General features: G+C 37.5%; 1 protein-coding gene across 11 annotated transcripts in view; it reads left to right on the forward strand.

The window, feature by feature from the left end:
• LOC134344347 (tensin-3-like) overlaps positions 1 to 26,482 on the forward strand; it is a 453,918-nt gene that overhangs the window by 353,177 nt on the left and 74,259 nt on the right. For all 11 annotated transcript variants that reach the window (XR_010017422.1, XM_063043978.1, XM_063043980.1 and 8 more), the window contains one exon: positions 3,851 to 5,104. Coding sequence is in view for 10 of the 11 variants with exons in the window: in XM_063043978.1 (XP_062900048.1) it covers positions 3,851 to 5,104 (1,254 nt within the window). In the remaining variant the exon portion in view is untranslated. The remainder of the gene's footprint in view (positions 1 to 3,850; positions 5,105 to 26,482) is intronic.

The following is a 26,482-nucleotide window of genomic DNA, read 5'->3' on the forward strand; positions in this document are numbered from 1 at the left end:
TCATCCACATCTGTGCCTTGCATCAGGTCTTTTTGGTCCCTTCTCCCTCAGTTACTGATCTACATTGGCTTCTAGTCAAGCAACCCCTCAAATTAGAAGTCATTTCCTAACTGAAAGGTGTTATATAAGTGTAAATTTGTTTTTGAAAGTGTCTGGATCTATTACTAAAACCCTGATTACTATGTTGTATATCATTATAAAACATAGGATTACTAAATTTGAAAATGACATAGAACATTGGAAAGTAGGAATTCTACTGATAGCATCGAGTATTAGCACAGAATTAATCCATGCATGATTTCAGCTTGGTTTAATTGGTCTTACTTGCCTTATTGGCTGCAATCTGCTGGTTTAAGGCTCTGAAAATTCTGCACAAACAGCTGGACTGAGTTAACAAAATGAATACCTCCAACACACAGTCACCAGGTTACATGTAGTCTTAATTCGATCACTAGGCATAAATTCCACTGGTGTTTGTGGCTAGTTTGAGCGCATACAGAAGTCCCACCCCCTTGTTTACATTTTCCATTCCCATATTTGGCCAGTGTGAAGTCTCATGCATATCTTGTAAGACCAGTCACCTTCAGTGGGAGGAAAACGCACAGCATACTGAAAAATAAGGACCCCTTTCCAATGCTGCTGTTGCACTGTAAGCTTGGAGTGCTGTGATTCTTCTTAAAGCTGAGCTCTTTAGAGGAACTTTCGGTAACGTGCAATAATGAAACACAGTGTGAAAGGTAAGTTGTTTGTGTTAACAGTGATCATTATTTGTAAAGCTTGTGTGTTTGGGGAAAGGAAAGGGGAATGAAATGAGACAGCTAAAGCTTCTTCTTAAAAAAAAGTGAAAAGGAATGTAGTAATGAACATGTCCAGAGCTGTCTGAATGTGCAAATATTTTCACAAATCGTTTGGTGTAGCTGCATTCTCTGAACTAGACACCACCTCATTGGATCGGTTATTACTGTAAGTTTTGTGCTGATTGCTAGTAGGGAATAGCATGTGGATGAGGCCCAGATGTGTTTACCTAGCTGGAATCAATTTGCTTCTATTTTTACAAGTGTTGAGTGAATGACAAAAGGGGAGCAGGAGGATGTGTTATCAGTTTGAAATGTCTTATGCCATTTATTTCCATTTGGTTGAGTGGCAGCAGTGTCCAGTCAGCTAAGGATTAAAGAGATGGCAGTAGAACAGATTTTTATTTTTAGTGACTTAATTTTAGTCTCATGTTATGACGTTGAGATAAGCTTCTCTATTTAATGGTGGCAGACATTTTTGGGCATTAATCAGATCTGAGGTTTTTGAACTTAGTTAATCTGTAATTATGAATTTCAACATCCAGACAAAATTGGGAAAGGAAGACTTGTGGAGAAAGAGCTAATAATTGATAATGTTGCTGGCACTATCAATCATTCTTAGATTCTACAATGAAAAACAAGGTCTTCAGACCTGTAAGAGTGAAAGACAGTAACATTATTTAAAATGCTCTGGCTTGTTTCCTTCTTCATCCAATTTGGAGCATGAAAGGTTTTGTGTCCCAGATGTGTGCGCTAAAAACACATTAGGACTGTTGTGTTATACATGGTTTGCTACCAAGGAGCCCATCAAGGAATGTGCCAGGTTTTCACTATGGAAAACTACGTTAAACCCATGTTATAAAAAATAATTGTTACCAAGTGTGAAAATTATCTTGTATGTCTAGTTTGCAATATTTCTACGTGAAGTAAGAAATGGTAATGCTTCAGAAGTTTATTAATTGCAGAATAATGCCATCTAGAGGACAGGTAGCAATTGATGTTTATTAATCATATTACTTATAAAGCATGTTTGCTTTAAAAATATATTACCTGCCATTACTCTTCTCCGAGGAATATAAAATCATACCTGCAGTGGAGAATAATCTGGTTGAATGTATTTTCTTGTCCTAAAATGTATGGCGTACTTGACTTCAATTAGGTTGTTGTTTGTTTCCTTCACTTTTTCCCTCTGCTCTTTATGGGGCTATGGAGTTAGGTGGCAGCTCTCCAATACACCATCACTGTTCAGAGTGCTTGGGCATTGTGGGCTCACTGGTTTAGGGAAGGTTTCATAGTTGAACCATGATTTTAACCGATACATGGGTTGGACATTGTATCTTTCTAATTTATATACCCCATGTACCAGGCAGCAGGGTTTTGGGAAAATCTGTACCTTGCTGGTCTTGAAGTCACTATGCATCTTCTGTATAATCAACTCTGGAGGATATCTTTCCAGTCTACCTTGTTTCAGATTCACGAGTGAAGACCATGATGGCACTGAGATTGACTGGGCCAAGAAAGTAGGACCAATGGCTTTTGATTGTGGGACCACTGATTTAAGCCCTTGGACACTGTTCACCAGGTGTTTCATGATCTCTGAAAGAAAATCTGAGATTGCGACAAGCTGTTGATTGGATGCTTGAATTAGTGGGGGGTGGGGAGGTAAGGTGTTTTCCTTTGGGATGGTTTAGGTCAGTGACTTCGAAAGGGGTGGGGCCAGAGTTGCAGTGTTATGTTCTGGATGGTCTGAGATAGGCATCGCAAATTGAAAAGAGCAGGCGATGTTGCCTGACCCTGGCATGAAGTCATCCACGGGTTTTCCTGTCTGAACAGGATTGTTGACTGGAGAATGAGGTCATTTAATACATATCTGATATGGAAACTTCCTGAAATGACACGTACTGGCAAGTGGCTGGTCACCTTACTAAATTAAAGCACGGAGACCTAAGAATTGACATTGTGGTGTTTTACTTTAGAAAACTCCACTTTAAATTTCATTGTATTGAAATAAACAGAACCTCACAAATTATTATACCATTCTGCTTCAGAACCAAAACTATGTAAAGTAACTAACAGTGAATCCCTAGGAGGTGATATCGATTGGGTTCAGCATAATTATCCTATGATATTCCGCTCCTTGCATCTTAATATATATGAGTCAGGTGTTATGACTGCACATTTCAGATCTCTAGCATTTATGTAGGACTTTCTGCTGTAGTTAAGGAACTAGAATGAGAATGAGTTGGACTCATTAATTGGATCTATTGCCACCCCTAGTTATATTACCAGGAAAGTGTGTGCTCTTTGTGCAATGCCATCACATCTATAAGGTAACACAATAATAGTCCCCTCCAGCAAAACTGCATTCTGTAATTATGACTGTTGTAATTCCTCAGTTTTAGTGCCCTGGGGTGTAAAAGATCAGTTGCTTGTCACTCTGATTGCATCTTTTTGTAAGATTCATCAAGGATATGTCAGCAGTAAAATATGCTCTCTCTGGGTCGATAGGGTAACTCATGAGCAAGGAAGTCCAAAGTAAATTATGGTTAGCCACATGTCAATGTACTTAGTTACTTTGCTGCTTACTAAGGACTTACTTGTATGTATATTCTAATGAAAATTGAAACTTGATATTTTGAAAACTTTGGAAAGCCTAAAATGCAAGTTTCAACATGATATATTTCACTCGAGATGCTGGTTTAACACTGTCAACTATTTTAATATTACTCAAAGCTATAATGTTTAATTTATGTAATATTTCAAGCTTGTGTACTTGATCGAGCAAAGACAACCCTGTATATGCACTTTTCCTTTGGAAGATGGTTGCTTTTTTGAGTACATAGAGTTGGTCTGCTAGAATTCCTGAAATGTTTGGGAACAAAATTTTGTTTGAAGACATTGCAGTCTTTCTTGGGAAACAGAAATTAATATAAACAAAATGGTAGAAGATAGTTGGAGGAAAACTTATCTTTCCTTTTATAATTGATGCCTCATGATAATAAGTGGTGTATGTATTACATTTGTTAAGAAGTCCTTTGTGTTCGTTCTTGTTCTAGTGTCACACACCCAAGGCCCAATTGATGGAAGCCTGTATGCCAAGGTGCGAAAGAAAAGCTCATCCGAGGGTCATATTCCTACTGGTGGAACTCCTGTAACTGCTGGACCGGAACAGATTGAACATACGCTGTCTGTCAGCAGTGACTCTGGAAACTCCACAGCCTCCATAAGAACGGATCGAACGGAGGAACACTTGCCGCCAGGCGTTAAACGAGGACTAAGCTTGCAAGAGAAAGCCGAGTTGGATAGACTTTTAAGTGGGTTTGGACTGGAGAATTCAGTGCAGTTGAAGGACATGACTGAAACGAGAGTGAAGTACAGTGGAGTGCGCCACATTGTGCCTGCTCAGGTTCATGTGAATGGTGAACTGAAAGCAAAGGACAGGGAGACAGATATTTTAGATGATGAAATGCCAAATCACGATCTGCATAGTGTGGACAGCATAGGGACTCTTTCCTCCTCTGAAGGCCAACCATCAAACAATCTAGGAAACTTCAGTTTTCACAAGAGCAGTCAGAACTCCCTGCTGTCAGATGGATTTGGGAGCAACACTGGAGATGACCTGCATAATGCTGTTGTCCCGGACCTTGGTATTGGAGCAGATGCGGGGTATGACAGAACATTTGTTGGAGTTTCTGAGGGAAAGAATGCCTTTCAGCGACCCAGAAACCCAACACTGCCGCCACAGCCACAAGTTTATAACCAGAGTAATTATTCAACTCAGACCTGGGTACGGCAACAGCAGATGGTTGCTGCTCAACATTATGCCTATACAGCAGAAAATGATTTGAGGTTTGCAATGGTGGGCACTGCAGAAGATTCAAACAGAACACAAACAGCATTCAACCTTCCAGATACTCCCACGCGAGGGTCAAGCAGCCGGGATGCTGTGCAGAGAGGCCTTAGTACGTTATCAGGGGACAGTAAAATCCAAGACCACCAAGACTCTGGTGTCGTGTTTGAGCATGAGAAGCAAGTTCACAAACCATCTGAGATTGATCAAGTTGCTGAAGGTACAAGGTTGGGATCGGAGGAGCAGGATTTGTCCTCTTCCCCAACGTTGGATATTGATCAGTCAATTGAACAACTCAACAAACTGATAATGGATCTAGACCCCACGTTTGTGCCAATTCCGACACGAGTAAATAAAGGCTCTCTTAGCAAGAAAGATGTCGTCCTGGAAGGAAGCAACGGTGTGAATTCAGGATCAGAGGAACAAACACAGAGGGTCTCTGGAAGTGGCAGCCAACAAGGTAAATTAAATGAGTGGTCATATAGTAACCAGTGACAGAAATTTTGTTGCAGGAAACTTCTGCTCTTCAGTAAACAGTTCACTGCATAAACTGATATTGTAACCGCATTCAGGAAATTCTGCTTTGCTTAGTACCTCTAAAAACACCTCATAAAATATATTCTTAAATATAAAACGGAAGAAATCTCAGAAATGGGATTACTATATTTCTACAAAAAGGTAATTTCCTGAGTTCATTGGCTTAGAATGTAGGTTTTATTGTTTGAACTTTATTCTGTGGTATGTGTCCCCATCAGTATTTCAGTGGTACCTGGCGGATTATTTACTTCTGTGGTGACTAGCCCAATCTGATTTCCCATGGTTTTCTCTACTCTCTGAGGTATTGAATTTCTTTCATTTTAGAAGACACCAAGCTCACATCAAGCTATTTTATTCCCAAATAGATAACCTTTGTACATCCTTGTTAACTGAGTATTGGTAGTCTATTTGACTGTTGGGTGCTAAAGCTCTGTCATACCCTGTCTATGAAATGCATACCTTGCATATTCTAGCAGTAACACTAAATGATAGTTTGCTGTGTGGGTAGAAACTGGCTTCTTCTCTACTTTCCTAACTTCCTTTGAATGTTTGTATGCCATTTATGGAAGATACTGTGGAATTCTACAAATAAACACGAAACAAGGTTTAAATACTTGTATAAATTCATTCAGGTACATTTTAATCCTTATATACAAAAGGTGCCTTCTTGATGAATAGTTGCCCGGTGCATGACCCAGTAAAGATCGTACCTTTTTTATTTGATTCTGAGTCATCTTCCATTAACTTATCTCAGCCAGGTGGTGATAAACATACGGCAGCTGGTAACTTGTAAATTCAGTATATTAAAATAAAAGATAGATACCGTATATGTCAATGTGATCGGTGTCTGAAAACACACATTTGTTTATGTGGAATATAAGCAGCATCAGACAGCCATAATTTTTCATGCTCACCTACCTGTGAACAGGCACATGCATACATGAAAAACTGTCTAGATGAAGCATTGCTACCACAACCAGAGTTCAGCACAAGTCAGCACTGTCAGTTAGATGGGAGAGAAAATTGAGGAAGTTATTCTTTTCTAAATTTTGTTTTGTTTGCAATACCCCAGTGCTGGTGTACTGAAATTTTTAATGATTTGTGGAAAAACTTCTTTCCCTGAAATAAAACGTTTGGAAAATAATATGTAGATGCTCTATCAAAAGTAATACCACGAGAAGTCGCAGAGTATGCCTCACATTTGCTCTACTTGATATGTATTTAATTTTCCAAATGACATACAACTTGTATGAAATTCTTTTATTGACTGGTGTTACAGTTGACTGGGAAGCAGACTGTTGGTCATAAGTTACAATGGCTGTCGTCTATTTATCATCAGTATGGCACCTATTTGGTAAGTTTAATGCCAGGGTGATAACAGTATGATGGGTGAGATAGAACGTACACATTATTTGCTCATTGTATGTTTGATAGTTCACCTATTGGGATTTCTAAACTTTGGAATGCAGAGAGAAATGCAGAAAGATTCTCCCAAAAGTTTTCACTCAGATTGTGATACAATATAGCTTTAAAGCTGGAAGACTGATTGTTACATTTCTTTTTGCCTGAAGCATCAGCTGGGTGCTATCTGTACTGTTCTGTGATTGACTGGAAGGAATCTGCTGCTTCCAGCTAAAATGCTTTCCTCAGTGAAGTGGTCCATCTTGCAAAAAGCCCATTCAATGAGGATTAATGAGTTTACATGGTACAATAAACTGGAGGTCACTTCAGAACAGTTGTTAGGAGAGGAATGGGAAATGTTTAGCACTTTGATACTTAGAAGATTATTCTCCCACTGTAAATATATAAGAGCTGGAATAGTCTGCAATTCTGATATTCTGGTGTATTACTGCTTTTCGAAATGATTGATTCTAATAACTCATTGAACATTACAGGTTGAGCACCCCCTATCTGAAATGCTTGGGACTGGATGTGTTTCAAATTTTGGACTATGCCTCTATATAATGAGATAGCTTGGGTATGCAACCCAAGTATAAACACAAAATCCATTTACACTTCATATACAGTATATAGATACACCTGAAAGTAGTTATATAATATTTTTAATAATTTTGTACATGAAACAATAATGTGTATGTTGAACCATCAAAAAGGTAAGCTATCACTACCTCAGCTGCCCAGGTGGACACTCAATGGCTGTTTGGCATCACCATTACTCCCAACTCTGAATTTATGTGCAGCCAGAGAGCAGTCTTTATTTTACACTTGTTCAACACACATACAGTATGTACTCATGCAGCCGCTCAGCACGTTAGACTTACATCAGCGACATCTTGGCAAACTCATCAATGAATTTCTCTCCTGCCTTGTGATCAGCAGAGGCTTTATTACCACAAATTTTTAAAAATTTAATGCTGTGTCTTTTCTTAAATTTCTGCAACCATCCTTCTGAGTATTCATAATTACCTTCAATTTTCAGTTTGTTGTGATAGATTTTTGTTTGTTTCATGATCAGCACACTGTCAAGTGATATATGTTTGCTCTGACACAGATGAATCCACTCTTTCAATACATGGTCAAGCTCTTAATTTTCCACTTTATGTAGTATTTTTCTGTTTTTCATTACTTCCAATATAGGATTTTAACAGTTTGCCCTCCTGTTGCTTCAGATTATAGACTGTTTCAGCTCCATACTCCTCTGTCAGTTGCTTCACACTTCCACCACAGTCAAGTTTTTCGAATAACTTGACTTTTGGTCTTATAGATAAAGATAAATGTTTTTTTTTCTTTTCACTATTACCCATAGGGGTAACTGCAGGCCTTTTTGACATTTTTAACAATATCTTCACAGCACCGAGCAGAGAATAAGCACAAACCATGTGGTGTTCACTGTGAGAAATGCACGAAGGTCTGGCTATGACGACTGCTGAAAATAAGCTGGTGCCAACAGGGCCCCACTCAGGATATGGGAAATCATTTCTGCAAACCACAGCTGTCGGTGATGCATAGAGACCTGCGCATCACCGGAGAACTTTCCTAGCGCCTTGAGGAATTTTCCATTTGTGACATCGTGTCAGTGATCAAAATTATTTCGGATTTCAGAACTTTTTGGATGAGAGGTGCTCAACCTGTATAAAGATTATTAACGGATATTGCTTGATATGTTCTTAATGTGGGAAGAGATCACTCCTGCATATGACCACTCAGGTGTAAATTTAGAACACACCCACCCCAATGATCTGCTGACCATAGGCAACCTGGTGCAAGCCCAATCACCATTCCTGACTGGACAAGTGCACTAAAGAGAACGACCTGGAACATTCTGCTGCTCTGTTTAAAATGAAACACAAGATCTTGATCAAGGTCAGAGGAGACATGCTAATAAAATCCAAGTGGCTCGGATAAAATGCGGAGTCAGTCCTGCATCAACCTAACCCTGAATATCTGATTGTTGGTTCTCAATAGGCTCAGATTGGGTACCAGACCTTTCATGCCAATAACTATTTGTATGTGTGGTAGAAAAGCACAATTAATGTGGGTCAGTTGAGTATTTTGGTTCTTAGAGTAAAACAATTAATGGTATGTTCTACTGTCACGTCTTTTGTGGCTGACTGTTGTATTATAGAAACATAGAAAACCTACAGCACAATACAGGCCCTTCGGCCCACAAACCTGTGCCAAACATGTCCTTACCTTAGACATTACCCTATGGTTACCTATAGCCCTCTATTTTTCTAAGCTCCACGTACCTATCCAGGAGTCTCTTAAAAGACCCTATCATATCCGCCTCCACCACTGTCATCACCTGCCCATTCCACGCACTCACCACTCTCTGCGTGAAAAACTTACCCCTGATATCTCCTCTGTACCTACTTCCAAGCACCTTAAAACTGTGCCCTTTCATGCTAGCCATTTCAGTCCTGGGAAAAAGCCTCTGACTATCCACACAATCAATGCCTGTCATCATCTTGTACACCTCTATCGGGTCACCTCTCGTCCTCTATTTAATATATTAAACACATACTATGTTTACTGCTTTGTATTTTGAATAGTTAAGAACACTGAGTTTTCCCAATGTACTGAACTGTAGTAGGCTGCAGACTAGGGAGAGAAGGATTTTTTTTAATATGACAATCCAGTTTTGAAAATTGCTGACGCAAAAGTGTCTGATACCTGTGTTGATAATATAGTTTAAAAGTAAAATCCTTATATAACTTGAGGGCAGCATTTATTACTCATTCTAAGCAACCTTAACAACAAATGGTAGCAGCTTTGCTACTTGAACCACTTTTGCAAGACTGCATCCCACACACTGTTGTACAAGAAATTTGAAGATTTTGCCTTGATAAACATATTAATTACAATACTCTTACATCTTAATGAATGTAACTTGAATATTGTGTGTAGATATGCATTGGAAAAGAATCAGTGGGACTGTAGATATCTTGAACTACACAGAAATCATGTTGTTCAAAGGATTATTTATTTGTTCAGAATATTTAAGAGAGTGATAATTCTATATGTTACATGTTTTTGAGAATGACAGCCCAAGCAGTTCTAAATTTCTTATTAAAATAAACTTCCATCAAGTCAGATGAATGCTTTTTACACAGTAGCTTGTTTATGCATTCAAGGTATGAGTTTGTGAATGGAATCAACAATCTGCACTAACATACTGTCCGGAATGCCTAGATTTGTGTGCTTTGGATGGTTTTCTCTGGGTCATGATGTTCCCCAAAGATGTAAATGAAAAGGATTTATTATTGAAGCTTCACTTTATGCAGTCCACAGATTATTTGTATTTCCTTTAATATTAGAAAATGGCAGTTTCATCCAATCATGTTCCAATTTAACACTTTCTACTTGGTTATTTTAATTAGGACTTGAGATCCAATAATAAACTGCAAAGCTAAATGTTTGCCTAATTATCATCTATGCCTTAAATAATTTCTGCAAATATGTACTGACTCTACAGTATGAAACTCTTCAAAATTAGTCCAAAGATTTTATCAAATGATAATAACAGGAATATGGCGTAGAAGTATAAAGGTGGCTAGAGAGGAACAAAGAAAGATATTACAACATGTCCACCACTAAGCACATAGCTGTTGTCATTTAGAAGATAGACTTATTAGAAGATAGGAAAACTAATAAAACTTGATTACTAGTCAGTGAAATTATTTCACCCGATTATGTGCAATAGATTTTGCCATCTTAAGATCTTCGTCTGATTCCAAATCATTGAACTAGCGCAAAAAATTGAGGTGATCTGGCACCTACTGGGAAGCGGGAAACAGGAAGCAGGATGAGATTTTTGACAGCGTTCTGCTGTCTTTGCCGACACTTTGTAGCAAAGCATCCAGTCAGAAATGGACTGTGACCATCGGTGTACAGAGAAAAGGGAAGACAAAGTGAATGGGGAATAAGCTGCTTGTATCCACCAGGTAGAGCATGTATTGGTACATCTCAGGAGAAGGGTAATATCCCTTAGATAAGCAGTCAAAGTGCTAATTGTGATATATTAATGCAGGACGGCATTCAGGGTGGGGAGCAGCAGACAGAAGAATTCTGCAGTTGTTCCAGAATTAGGAAGACAAGTAGTTTCTGGAAATGATAGTTCTGGATAGAATTAGTAGTCACTTGGGCAGGTATGGATTAATTAAAGAAAGCCAGCTAGATACGTCGAAGGCAAATTATGTCTAACTAACTTGGTAGTTTTTTTATGAAATGTGAGAGAATCAATGAAGAAAATATGGTTTATATGAATTTTCAAAAGTCATTTTGTTAGATGCTGAATCATCAGTTTGAAAGCCATAGGATACAAGAAAAAAGTCTGTAGGCAATACGGATTAAAAATTGGCCAGGCAGCATCTCTAGGAAGAGGTACAGTCGACGTTTCGGGACGAAGGGTCTCGGCCCGAAACGTCGACTGTACCTCTTCCTAGAGATGCTGCCTGGCCTGCTGCGTTCACCAGCAAATTTGATGTGTGTTGCTTAAATTTCCAGCATCTGCAGAATTCCTCATGTTTACGTGGATAGAAATTAGCTCAGTAGATGGGAAGAAAGTACTAGTGCAAAGTTGATTATCAGATTATCAGACTAATAATGGAGAGAAATAATATGTAATGTTGAGAAAAGTAAAGTGTTATGTTTTGGTAGGAAAAAATGAGACCAATAGAAACTAGGGCATGCATTTCAAAAAGAAGCACAAGATAAGAGATATCTAGGGCTGTATGTGCATGGCTTATTGAAAGTGGAAGTGTTTGTCAGGAAATTGGCTTTTTAAAAAAAGCACATGGGATCCTGAGCTTTATAAATAGAGGCAACAAGGAAGTCATGAAGAACCTTGAGAATGTACTAGGTTGGCCACAATATGGATATTGCACCCAGTTCTACTAGCCCCATGTTAGGAAATATGGAAGGTTTTGGAGAGGATGCAGAAGAGATTTGCTGCAATAATCCAAAATATATGCACCGATAGGTGTACTGAAATAAATCATTGATTTGCCATAATCTTACAGAAAGAGCTGGAAACAGTAGAGTAAGCTTCGTTGGCATTCGTCTTGTTGAGTGATGGACTAGACTAAGGGGCTAAGTAGGCTAGTTGTTTTCCTATGTTCCTGTAATCTTGGGGTTATTTCACAGCAGCCAGATTTCAAAGCAGTTGAGGCTTCGTCACTAAATATATTTAAGTTACAGTTAGGTAGATTTTTACATAGTAGGGGAATTAAGGGTTATGGGGAAAAGGCAGGTAGACAGAGCTGAGTTACGGACAGATCAGCCATGATCTTTTTGAATGGTGGGGCAGGCTCGATGGGCCGGATGGCCTACTCCTGCTCCTATTTCTTATGTTCTTATCAAGCACATGGAATCTCCAGTTTGTTCTAACCAGTGCAGACAATCAGTTGATATAGTTCTGCTTGATTATTACCAACTTTTATGCACAGTTTCTCTTTGGTTTTCTTCCTTTATTGAAGCTTTTAATTACTTGTTAGGACATAGGATACCCTCCAGCAACTCAACCAACCAGTTTATCATTGAATCTGTACAAATGACACTTGGCAATTACACCACTGGGGTTTCAAGACTACTTCCCGTTTTTTGAACTTGTCTAAAATCCTCATGAGTATAGGTCTCTAAGTAATTATCAAGCATCAGGTCCCTGGTCAATTCAGCTATTCATGGATGTATATTTTGAACTATGGAGGTTGCTAATGGGATCATCTTGGGGGGGTGGGGGTGGAATAGTTTGAATTTATGGTGGTTACCTCAAATATTTGAAAGAAAAAAGACTTAAGAGCATGAACTACTTTGACTAATTCATCGCTTAGGTCAGTTTCCAGCTCTCTGCCAAACAAGTAAATTATGGGCACGCTACAATTTTCCAGCAAGTAATTTTAAATAATTGAAAATAGTTGGCAACATGCCTGCCATTTCCAGTTACACCTAATTAAAGTTGTAGGTTCTTATTAGTGATACAGACTTAGAAAATAAATTCAAAGAAAATTTATTATCAAGGTATGTATATGTCACTGATATTCATTTTCTGTGGGCATACTCAATAAATCCATAATTGAATAATAACACTAATATAAGCAATGAAAAACGTCACCAACCTGGGCATTCAACCAATGTGCAAAAGACAACAAACCGTGCAACTACAAAAAGAAAGAAATAATAATAAATAAATAAACAATAAATATCAAGAACATGAGTTGAGTCCTTGAAAGCGAGTCCATAAGTTGTGGGAACATCTTAATGATGTGGCAAGTGAAGTGAGTGATGTTGTTCCCTTTGGTTCAAGAGCCTGATGGTTGAGGCGTAAAAGCTGTTCATGAGCCTGGTGGTAAGAATCCTAAGGCTCCTGTATTAACTTCCTGATGGCAGCAGCGAGAAGAGAGCATGTCCTGGGTAGCGGTGGTGGTGGGGGTGGGGAGGGGAGGGGTCCCTGATGATGGATGCTGCTTTCCTGTGACAACTGTTGTGTAGATGGCTCAGTGGTTGGGAGGGCTTTACCTGTGATCTACTGGGCCACATCCATTACCTTTTGTAGGATTTTCCATTCAAGAGTATTGGTGTTACCATACCAGGCTGTGATGTGGCCAGTCAATATACTCTGCACTACACATCTATAGAAGTTTGTCAAGGTTTTAGATGTCATGTCGAATCCTTGCAATCTCCTAAGGAAGTAGAGGTGCTGCTGTGCTTCGTTTGTAATTGCGCGTGCATGCTGGCCCAGGACAGGTCCTCCGAAATAATAACACTGAGGAATTTAAAGTTGCTGACCCTCTCTAAGTCTGATCCTCTGATGAGGACTGGCTCGTAGACCTCTGGTTTCCTCCTTCCAAAGTCAATAATCAGCTTCTTGGTCTTGCTAATGTTGAGTAAGAGGTTATTTTGTGGCAACACTCAGCCAGATTTAAAATCTCCCTCCTATATGTTGATTTGGAGCTATGCTTAGGTGCACAGTCATAAGTATAAAGTGATTAGAGCACGGACTAAGCACATAGCCTTGTGGTGCACCTGTGCTGATAGAATTTGTTGAGGAGATGTTGTTGCCAATCTGAACTACCTGAGGTCTGTAAGTGAGAAAATTGAAGATCCATTTGCACAAAGAGGTATTGAGACCAAGGTCTTGAAATCAATTGATTAATTTTAAGTGGATGATGGTATTGAATGCCAAGCTGTAGTCAATAAAGAGCATCCTGATTTATGCATCTTTGCTGTCCACATGTTCCAGGGTTGAGTGAAGAGCCAATGAGATGTCATCCGCTGTGGACCTGTTGCTCTGCCAGGGAAAATGAGTATATCCATGTCATTTCTCAGGCAGGAGTTGATAAATTTCAACAGCAACCTCTCAAATCATTTCATCAGGTCATCATGTTCTTCTTAGGCGCTGGGTGTAATCGAAGCCTGCTTGAAGCCGGGGGGGGGGGGTACCTCAGACTGCTGGAGCGCGATGTTAGAGATCTCTGAACACCCCAGCCAGTTGATCAACACAGGTCTTTAGTGCTTGACCAGGTACCCTGACTGGGCCAGATGCTTTTTGTGGGTTCTCCTTACTGCCTCTTGTATAACCTTAAAACCTCACATATAAGAAATTTAATTAAGGAACAAGGAAATATTGTTAAATAAGGAATTTAATTAAGAAACGTTACAAAAATGGGTCTTCTGATCGATGAGCCATACTTCCTTTAGTAAACCAGCCATACATTTTGATTTAACCATTGAAACTTAAGGTAGTCTTTTAATTCAAGCTTTGAACTGATACTTATGAATTTATTGGTTTATTGAAGGTTTCCTCTGAAGAACATCAGTAAAATATTCAATAGCATTTATAGCATCTAATGGATATCCCGAAGGTTCACCTAAACACATGGTGCAATGCTTACTTTAAAGTATATTACATTTTTAAGTACTTTAAGTACAGTTTGCAGTCAACTGAGAAACCTAATGAGGCTGAATTTTTTATGAACATTAATTCAATCCCTAAAAAACCCTAATGGAAGGTTTAGCTGCTTCTTTAATTAATATGGAACATGTTTATGCATGGATAATACAGCTGCATTTAAGATATTGCCCACAGAGATGTGCAATAGATGATCTAGAGATGAGGAACGTGGAGAATCTAATGTGTCTGATTTAGAATCTGAAATAATTTGATATTTTTCAAGAAATTGTGGCTTTTTATAGCCTCAAACTGAAATTATGTAAGAATCTAATTCTAGACTTTGATATGTATGCCACAGAGAATACTAATTCTTATTTTATATTTGCTGCATACTATCTTTTGCTAACTAAGTGTAATCAGCCTGTTTTAAGTGGACTATCCATTTAATATGGAGACTTTGTCACTAAAATCTCTTATTCTGCCTCCGTGAATTCTAAAAGCAACCTGGAACAATAAATAGAACTGTCAATGATGGAATTTGAAATGCTGGAAGAATTTAATCCGTCAGCTTTGTAAACTGTAAGACCGGTTCTCTTTTCACAGCTGTTCCTAACTAACTGAGTTCTTCCAGGACTTTTCCTTAACAATATGGATTTTTTTGACATTCTGTGAGATTTTATCTGAAGTCTAGACTTCAAGATGTTCACAAGCATAGTCTAGAATAGTTCACAATTTGGATCATCAAAATATTAAGGATATTAACGTAATAATTATGAATATGTAATTGCTCCAAGCTAAATCTATAGTCCTTATTAATCATCTGTTGGATGATCATTTTGGTTTGAAATTTTCATTGCCATTTTGTACAATTTTCAATATTCCCCTTTGAGCCACAAATCACTTTCTGTTTCTTAACAATTTCAGCAGAATGTAGCAAATGAAGTTTTCTCTTATCAATATTCAGCTGTAGTTGAAGGGATAAAAGATACCCAATCTCTGTATAAGAACAAAAGTGAAAAAATGTATTTATTATTTGTTGATCCTTGGGTGCATTGTGAAATACATGTTTTGCTGCCCTGAAAATAAATATGAACCAAAAGTATTCTCGGCGTTGTCTTCATATGCTCTGACCTGCTTGTATGTTTGCCTGTTTGTTCATGTCTGTGCTTTGTTTTTGACTTCAGTCATTCCTGCCTTATTAATCTCCCTGACCTGTGTTTGAACATCAGAACAAGACGGTTCTTGTCTAAATCACTGGATGTGTACCTTGTGATTGGACTTGTGGGGCTCTATTTCTTATTGGCCGGATTGACAATTAGTACTTAGTGTTGCCAACGCTCCCTTTTTCCTCTCGAAAGCTATTTTGTTTCATACCTCAGAGCTGCAAATCCACCTCTGCCCATATACAACTGGCCCATCTGTGTAGTTGCTTTTTTCCCTATCCCCTGTCCTAACACCTTGGACTCCCACTGCATTCAACCCTTTGAACATTTTAAACCTTTTCTGAGGCAGATGCTCTCCTCAGTGACCTTATCTATGAGGATGGTTTACTTTTTCACAAGTCTTAACTGCATAGCTACCACATATAATAGCATAATATTCCTCTAAGCTAACCAAAGAAATGCAATTCTTTTATCTCGTTGTCTGTGTATTTCCACCTGCACATCACATCCATGTTTATTCGAATCCAGCGTACTTCTTGCAGCCTCCTCCGAAACTCACCTATACTCTGTTCTCCTCAGCATAATAAAATCTACTATTAATTTCATGGTGCATAAAGATTTAAAAAAAAAGAAAGCAGCCAATAAAGACAAAATACCTCATTTAGTCCTAACTTGGAAGAATAGGTAGTGCTCCAATCAAAATACTTATTTGCTATCATACATCGTCACAAAATGGGAGATGGTTTGAACTCCCACTAGAACTTGGCTTAGTCCAGTTTTTACTTTTAAAATATCAAGCAATGAGTAGAACTACATGGAGTCAGGCTGGAAGAATAGATTAAGAGCCTGTTATGTCTTAGAGACAGGTTGACATCCATCACAGACAGTTGGGATGACATCGATTTCTGTGACCAGCATGAAATGAGTGTCATTCTTGGTGCAGGAGTAACTATAGTTTCAGACATTGTCACTGAGTGGCTGGTTTCACTTGGAGAATCATAAAACAAATGTGATGCATTCCCTTTTGTACTGAATGTATCATGTCAGAAATCATACTGTTTGTATTAGAAGTCAGTTTGTATTTCATCTGGTGGTGAGAGTTTTAAATGACTATTCAATGAAGTTTTTAAGGCACACTTACTCATTCTGATTTTCCCAAACTAACAAGGGTCAGAGGCTAGAAACACAACACCAATCCACAACACCAAGCATGCAGTATCATAGCAAGAGAAGGTTGTATTTTGCATCCTCCAAAATTCATTCTATTGAAATAATTTTATTTGATTATTTTTATGGCTAACACGAGAGGGCATATTTTTAAGGTGCTTGGAAGTAGGTACTGAGGAGATGTCAGGGGTAAGTTTTTTATGCAGAGAGTGGTGAGTGCGTGGAAAAGGCTGCTGGCGGTGGTGGTGGAGGCAGATACGATAGAGTCTTTTAAGAGACTCCTGGACAGGTACATGGAGCTTAGAAAAATAGAGGGTTATGGAAATCATTAGGTAATTTCTAAGTAAGTACATGTTCAGCACAGCATTGTGGGTGGAAGGGCCAGTACTGTGCTGTATGTTTCTATTTTCAGTGGAGTATATTTTGAGGCCGGAGTACAGTAAAGTGACACTAACATATAGCATGTTTTGCAGAATGAATTGCAATGTAATGTTGCTTTAGGGAGATGTACAAGATCTGACTTGAGATTCAAATTTAAATATCATGTTTTAAAGTTAAGTGATTGCTTAGAAGAGCAATATTGATTTTAAGCTGCATTGCCATTTCCTTGGATGGGCATAGCAGCTGAGTGTTACAAAAAATCCAAGGAATCACATCAGTGCTTGACAATTACTCCAGAAATGCCCACAATGAAATGAAACAAAACCAAAGAAATGCAACAAATCCACATACTCTGTTTTTGCCAGCAGTTTTTTTTAAATTTTGTTTTCAACTAAATAGTAATAAGTGATCTTGTTAAGAAAGTTGATCCTGAGGCTTGGTTAAGCAGGTTACCTTACCATGTGAATATTTCAACTAGACTGTGGTTTTTCTGTGAAAACCTCTGTGTATCAATAATAACATTGTTCCATTTCTGTGGGTTCTGAGGTGGCTGCTGAAATGACTGCAGAGTCTGCCAGAGTTGGAAGTGGTTTACAATTTTCAACATTGTATTCTGAGCCTTTATTGTCAGAAGGCAAAATTGTGTGGGTAGTTGGGTAGGGTAAATTGATGGAGGACCTTTTGTTTTGTAGCTTCTAATTGTGCCCTCTATCCTTTCATGGTTTAAGTGAATGAGTCAGCCTCAGAATCCATGCATATACACATGTCTTCACATTGCAGCGGATAGCAAGGTGACATTGGTTTTCCAATGGAGATTAACTAGGTTGAAAAATCTCATCTTTGTCCTGTAGATTAACTCTACCACATTGGAAGGTTTGCTGATGGTGAGGTGAATTAAGGCAATAATAAAAATGTTGAGACAATGGTGCAGTCTTGCTTGACTCTAACATGGACTGTGATTGGATCTATTGTGGTGGACCTGTTAGTTAAGGTTATGTTTGTATACATGTAGACAATTTTAAAAGTGATCATGATGAGAATGACACTTTATCTGACTATGTACAGTTTTGAGTATATACGAAGCTCAACATCAGATTTGTTCCATTTGAGAACTTCCTCTTTGTTAGGGATGTGCTCACAAATGCAGGGGAGGATCAGGCAATTACAATAAAAAAAAGTCCTGCATAGGTTTTGGGCTGTTACAAGAAATGATAATAAGGAGGCTACAGTCTCAAAGATCCAAACAAACAACATTATTAACCTTATAATGCATTCATATACTCTGAGTTTGTCGCTTTTCTCTTAGGTTAAGCAAAAAAACCTAATGTGACAATATCACGATTTTGTTATTGGAAAAAAATAGGATGGAGAAATGCTGACATCATTCCATGGGATGCTATGCTGCTCTCTCCTTCCTCCAGACACTGGGGCTCCACTATTCTCTTGAGTTTCCTGTGTCCAAATATCTGTGATTGGCATTTCAACAAAGGCGACAAATATGTGGAAATCTTTGGAGCCCAAGACATTGGAGACCTGGCATGAGCAGGTCATCATTCCTGCCCCTTTCTCTTCCGTGTTACAGCCAATAAGTAACTTTGGTTGGAGTGCAAAGTAATCCACTGTTTTTTTTATGTCCCACTGATTGAATGATTAATGTTCTCAGAAAATGCTTGACTTTATTTCAAGCTATATTAGGCAGCTTAAAGGTTGCATCCAGTCAGGCCTTGGTATTATGTCTCGGGTGTAATTTTAGTCAGTGAGCCTTATATTGTGCAGTTTAGTGAAGGAAAGGAATGAACTGCAGGAAACATAAAGTTGTGGTGGTAGGAGATTTTAATTTTAATTTTCCATACATTGATTGGGACTCCCATACTGTTAGGGGTCTAGATGGTTTAGAGTTTGTAAAATGTGTTCAGGAAAGTTTTCTAAATCAGTATATAGAGGGACCAACTAGAGGGGATGCAATATTGGATCTCCTGTTAGGAAACGAATTGGGAGTCTGCAGGGAGCGCTCATGGAGTGAGGTCGCTTCTTTGGCTTCGCTCCATCCCCGTTATTCTTTCCAACCTTTGATCTCCTTGATCTAATCAACTTTAAGTACACCAGAAGATTTATTTTATCTTCTTGATTTACTGATTAATTGATTTTCTTTCGTCAACTGCAAATCTCGAGTTTAGGGAAATGAGTACGAGATCTAGAACCAAAAATGGGAAAGACGCTGATGGGAACGGAGCAAAGAAGAAAGGTGATTCTAAACAAACGGAATTAACTTACGAAGTTATGGAGGAAATGTTTGAGCAGCAGCAGATAAAGTTATCTGATAGCTTATCGGCTCAATTTGAACAACATCGCCAAAGCCTCAATGAAGATTTAAAATCAATCACGGACTCTTTGAAATCCCTGGATTCTGATGTTCAGAAACATGATGCCAAAATTTCTGAACTGGATACTAAATCTCAGAAGACGGACACAAAAGTCGAGATCTTAGAGAAGAATCTAGCTTCGACTACTAAAGAACTCCAACAACTTAAATCCAAAGTTATTGATCTCGAGAATCGATCGAGAAGACAAAACTTACGTTTAAACGGTTTACCCGAGGATGTTGAGGCTGGAGATCCTGCAATATTCTTTGCTCAACTTTTAAAGGATTCGTTCGGTTCAGATTTTCCCAATGATCCTCCATTACTCGACTGTGCCCATCGTATACCGTGGACAAAGTCGGCAGCGATTGCTTCTAAACCTAGACCAGTTATTCTTCGTTTCCATTATGTCAATGTTAAAGAACAACTTCTCCAGGTTGCTCATCGACAAGGGATGATCAAGTATCGCCAGCATTCCTTCAGGATAGTTCAAGATTACAGTCCTGAAGTGATGAAGGTACGACTGACTTTTAAACCTCTAATGTCGGAATGCTATCAAAAAAATCTCAAACCGGCACTATTGTATCCTGCACGTCTCAGAATCTCTCTTCCCGATGGAAATCGTCGTGTTTTCCATTCTACGACTGCTGCCTGAAGCTTTTTGGATGATAAGTTCCCTTCTGATACAGATACCCTCTCTTAATCTGTGTCGGGTGCTTCCAGCACCAATTCTTTTTTCTTCTGGTGTTTTCTTTATAAAATGAACCTCTTATTATCGCGCGATGAAGGTTTATTTTAAGTCTAAGATTTTTGTTCTTTATTTACTACTATAGTTGTTACTCTATAACTTATATAGATTATTTATCCTCTGTAAATTAACATCAGTTTTTTTTAGTTAACCTTTTGTTTTAACTTTTCCTTTTTCGTTATTATTTATGATATGATTTGACGATCATTTTTAGTTATATGTTTCCTACTTTTGGTTTTTGCATAATCAAAATGGCGACTTGTCTTTCTTTTTGCTTAACCTCCTTTTTTTTTGGGACGCCATGTTCCTATGCTTCTTCTTCCCATAATACTTCTTTCATTTTAGAAGCGATTTTTTAATTTATTCGTTTGTAACTAATTATATGTACTGACTGCTTTTTTAATTTATATATTTTACTAATTTTTATTATGTAGATTAATTATTATATTGGTTATTTTTTACATGCATTAGTTTCTGGGAGATCTTTTATCTAACATATATTTTTGGAGTTGCCCCCTGCAGAAATGGGGTTAGAATTAGTTTTAGTTAGAGCTTCCTTCAGCCATTTCTGGCTTAGTTCGGGGTTCTTGGGGATGGGGGGTGGGTCAGACTTTTTCTTTTTTAATTTTTTCTATTGGGCTGTTTCAGAACTACCAAGATGTCCGCAGTGTCGAGATTTCCGGTTCCTCTCTAATCATGTATTCCTCTTCCGGTTTTATGAGTTCACATTGTGGTTAACCCTTTTCTTACCAAAGGGTTAACTCTTAATTGTGGCTCATACTATTAATTTTGTTTCTTGGAACACAAATGGTTTAAACCATCCTATAAAACGGAAAAAGGTTTTCAAAATGTTCCAAAGACTGAATGCTCATATTATTTTTGCACAAGAGACTCATGTAAGGAAAGAGGATAATCAACGCTTATTTAAGTTTTGGAAAGATGAACAATGCCACTCAAATGCTCAATCCAAAATTAAAGGCGTTTCAATTTTTATTGATCCTTCAATTACATTTATTCATCAAGACATTATTTTGGATCCTAATGGCAGATTTTTGTTAATTACTGGGGTACTTTTTAATAAAAAGGTCGCTATGGTGACTGTTTATGCTCCGAATGTGGATTACCCTGAATTTTTTAAACAATTATTCACTTCCTTTCCTAACTTAAACGAGTATATGTTGATAATGGGTGGTGATTTTAATTTATGTCTGAATCCCATGTTGGACAGATCCATAGCTAGTCCGGCTTTACCGAACAAGTCGGCTACTATTATTAATTCTTTTATGTTGGATTCTGGGATTTTAGAAATTTGGAGATTTCTACATCCAAATGACAAGGAATTCTCCTTTTTTTCACATGTTCACCGTTCTTTTTCCCGAATTGATTATTTTTTGATTGACTCCCATTTGATTCCAGATGTACTTGATTGTAATTATGACAGTATTGTTATTTCAGATCATGCTCCACTGAAACTTTCCATCAAGTTAATGGACACCTCCTGTACTAGCCGACAATGGCAATTTAACCCTATTTTGCTTCAAGATCAAGATTTTGTCAAATTTATAAAGGAGCAGATCAATTTCTTTTTTTCAACTAATACTACGGACGAAGTTTCCAATGGAACTGATTGGGATGCCTTTAAAGCTTATATCCGTGGTCAGATCATTTCCTATTCGGCTGGTTTGAAAAAACGTGTTAACAATGAAATACTTTTGTTGGTTGATAAAATTAAAGAAGTCGATAAAAGATATGCTGTTTCTCCCAGTAAGGAGCTGTACAAACATAGAGTTGAACTCCAATTGGAACATAGCTTATTATTAACATCCTCCATCGAAAATCAATTAATGAGAACTAGGAGTGATTTTTATATTCATAGTGATAAATCGGGTAAATTACTGGCTAACCATTTGAAATTTGATTCGGTTAAACGTCAAATTACTAAGATTCGTAAACAGGATGATACTTTCACAGTTGATCATGCTGGGATAAATCAAACCTTTCAAGAATTCTATACCTCTTTATATCACTCTGATTTTCCTCATGATTCTAATTTTATGCATGACTTTTTAAGTAAATTGAGTTTTCCGAAATTATCACCCAAAGAGTCCCTATCATTAGAAACTTCCATTTCAGAGGAAGAAATAATAACTGCAATCTCATCTTTGAATTCTCGTAAAGCACCCGGTCCGGATGGGTTTACAGTGAAATTTTTAAAATTTTTTCCTCCATTCTTTCCTCTAAGTTGTCTAGAATATTCAAGGAAGCAATCAGTTTAGGTAAATTACCACAATCGTTTTATGAAGCCTCTATTTCCTTAATTCTTAAAAAGAATAAAGATCCTACTGATTGTACATCATACAAACCGATATCTCTTTTGAATGTAGACTCTAAAATTTTTTCAAAAATTCTAGCAACTAGATTAGAGAAGGTGTTACCTCAAATTATTTCTATGGATCAAACCGGATTCATTAAAAATCGCTATTCATCCTTTAATATTAGGAGGTTAATGAATATTGTTTATACCCCTTCATTTACCACCCCGGAATGTATTATCTTTAGATGCTGAGAAAGCTTTTGACAGAGTCTTTATATCTTGGATTAAATTGTTATATTACTCCCCGGTAGCCTCGGTTTGTACAAATAATTATAGATCTCCCTTTTTTAGTCTTTTTCGTGGCACTAGGCAAGGTTGCCCTCTTAGTCCTTTGCTATTCAATATTGCTCTTGAACCTTTAGCAATTGCTATTCGTAGCTCGCCAAATATTGTTGGTATTACCCGTGGAAACGAAATACATAAATTATCATTATATGCAGATGATTTGCTGCTATACATCTCTAACCCGGAGAAGTCAATTCCTGCTATTTTAGATTTGTTAGCTCAATTTAGTAACTTCTCTGGTTATAAATTGAATCTTAATAAGACTGAATTATTCCCTTTAAATAAGCATGTACCTATTTATCGATTTTTACCATTTAAACTGGTTAATGATTCATTTATATATTTAGGGATAACAATTACGAAGAAATATAAAGATTTATTTAAAGCTAATTTTTTACCTTTAATTGATCAGATTAAACTGTTATTTACCAAATGGTCGCCAATCTCTTTGTCTTTGATTGGTCGGATTAATGCTATTAAGATGATCATTTTGCCTAAATTTTTGTATATATTCCAATCAGTCCCAATTTTCATCCCAAAATCTTTTTTTGATAATGTAGATTCAAAAATTTCCTCACATATTTGGCAGAATAAAAATCCTAGGTTAGGTAAAAGGTATTTACAGAAGTCTAAAAAGGAGGGGGGGCTTGCCCTCCCGAATTTTAGATTCTATTATTGGGCAATTAATATTCGATATTTAAAATTTTGGTTACGAGATCTGGACGTATCTTTAAACCCTCATTGGGTAAATCTTGAATCTAATTCATTACAAGGGCATTCCTTGGGTTCGGTTTTAGGAACTTCACTTCCTTTTACTTCTTTTAAATTATATAAACAAATGAATAACCCAATAGTTAAGCATACTTTACGTATATGGTTTCAATTTCGAAGATTTTTTGGGTTCAATCAATTTATCCTAGCAAGCCCTATCTTGTCAAACTTTCTTTTTCAACCTTCCACGATGGATCAAGCCTACTCTGATTGGAAAATTAAAGGTATAATATCTTTTCACGATTTATTTATGGGTAATTGTTTTATGTCTTTTGATCAACTTTCTAATAAATATAACTTACCCAGATCTCACTTTTTCAGATATTTACAGATTAGGAACTTTTTAATTACTGTTTCCCCTAATTTCCCACATCCATATCCAACGGATATTTTGGAAAAAATTTTAGATGTAAATCTCTCTCAGAAAAGTGTTGTAGCAATCATATATGATATAATTTTGAATTTATGTCCTGATGCTTCTAATAAAATTAAAGCTGACTGGGAAAGAGAACTTGAGATTAATAAACCGACTGAAAAATGGGAAAAAATTCTTCAGTTGGTGAATTCATCCTCTGTACGTGCTAAACATAGGCTGATACAGTTTAAAGTAGTGCACAGGGCTCACATGTCCAAAGATAAACTATCTCGTTATTACTCTTATATTAATCCAATATGGGACAGATGTCATTCCGAGATAGCTTCTCTAACCCACATGTTTTGGTCATGTCCCCTGTTGCAGAAATATTGGAAAGATATTTTTGATATTATTTCAATGGTTTTAAATATAGACTTACAACCGCATCCAATTACTGCTATTTTTGGACTACCAATGATAGGTTTAAATAATTTAACCTCTTCATCACAAAGAATGATTGCATTTCTTACTTTAATAGCCAGAAGGTCTATTTTATTGAATTGGAAAGAGATTAACCCTCCTAAGGTATTTCATTGGTTTTCACAAACTATGCTGTGTTTGAATTTGGAGAAAATTAGAAGTGTAGTTTATGACCCTTCCATCAAGTTTGAAAAAACTTGGAGGCCATTCATTCAGCATTTTCACTTAATGTAATATCTTTATTTCCAAACCTATTCTATTTCTCTGTATTGTTGTTGGAGGGGAATGGAGTCGTCGGCACTGAGGTTTTCTTCTTTTTCATTTTTAAGTTTTTAGATTTGCCCAAGTCTTTTAGTTTAGTTGATCAATTTTGTCTTTCTTTTGGGTTGGGGTTTTTTTTTTTGGTTTTGGTTTTTTTTTCTTTTTCATGTTTTTTTTATCTGTATTATCCATTGTTAGTTTTATATGATTGGGAGTTTTGTCAAATTTCAATATTCGACTTTACGATTACTGTTTGTAAGTGTAACAATTTATCTCCTATTATTTGTATCATTGCTATGTTTTGTTTATATATTCTAAAATTAATAAAGAGATTGAAAAAAAGAGGAAACGAATTAGGGCAAGTGACGGAAGTCTGTGTAGGGGTGCACTTTGGTTCCAGTGATCATAACGCCATTAGTTTCAATTTGATCATGGACAAGGATAAATCTGGTCCTAGGGTTGAGGTTCTGAACTGGAAGAAGGCCAAATTTGAAGAAATGAGAAAGGATCTAAAAAGCGTGGATTGGGACAGGTTGTTCTCTGGCAAAGATGTGATTAGTAGGTGGGAAGCCTTCAAAGGGGAGATTTTGAGAGTGCTGAGTTTGTATGTTCCTGTCAGGATTAAAGGCAAATTGAATAGGAATAAGGAACCTTGGTTCTCAAGGGATATTGCAACGCTGATAAAGAAGAAGAGGGAGTTGTATGAAATGTATAGGAAACAGGGGGTAAATCAGGTGCTTGAGGAGTATAAGAAGTGCAAGAAAATACTTAAGAAAGAAATCAGGAGGGCAAAAAGAAGACATGAGGTTGCCTTGGCAGTCAAAGTGAAGGATAATCCAAAGAGCTTTTACAAGTATATTAAGAGCAAAAGGATTGTAAGGGATAAAATTGGTCCTCTTGAAGATCAGAGTGGTAGGCTTTATGCGAACCAAAGGAAATGGGGGAGATCTTAAATAGGTTTTTTGCATCTGTATTTACTAAGGAAGCTGGCATGAAATCTATGGAATTGAGGGAATCAAGTAGTGAGACCATGGCAACTGTACAGATTGAAAAGGAGGAGGTGCTTGCTGTCTTGAGGAAAATTAAAGTGGATAAATCCCCGGGACCTGACAGGGTGTTCCCTCGGACCTTGAAGGAGACGAGTGTTGAAATTGAGGGGGCCCTGGCAGAGATATTTAAAATGTCGCTGTCTATGGGTGAAGGGCCGGAGGATTGGAGAGTGGCTCATGTTGTTCCGTTGTTTAAAAAAGGATCGAAAAGTAATCCGGGAAATTGTAGGCTGGTGAGTTTAACGTCAGTAGTAGGTAAGTTATTGGAGGGAGTACTAAGAGACAGAATCTACAAGCATTTGGATAGACAGGGGCTTATTAGGGAGAGTCAACATGGCTTTGTGCGTGGTAGGTCATGTTTGACCAATCTGTTGGAGTTTTTCGAGGAGGTTACCAGGAAAGTAGATGAAGGGAAGGCAGTGGATATTGTCTACATGGACTTCAGTAAGGCCTTTGACAAGGTCCCGCATGGGAGGTTAGTTAGGAAAATTCAGTCGCTAGGTATACATGGAGGGGTGGTAAATTGGATTGGACATTGGCTCGATGGAAGAAGCC

The sequence above is a fragment of the Mobula hypostoma genome, chromosome 3 (genome assembly GCF_963921235.1).
Source record: "Mobula hypostoma chromosome 3, sMobHyp1.1, whole genome shotgun sequence".
NCBI classification, from domain to species: Eukaryota; Metazoa; Chordata; class Chondrichthyes; order Myliobatiformes; family Myliobatidae; genus Mobula; species Mobula hypostoma.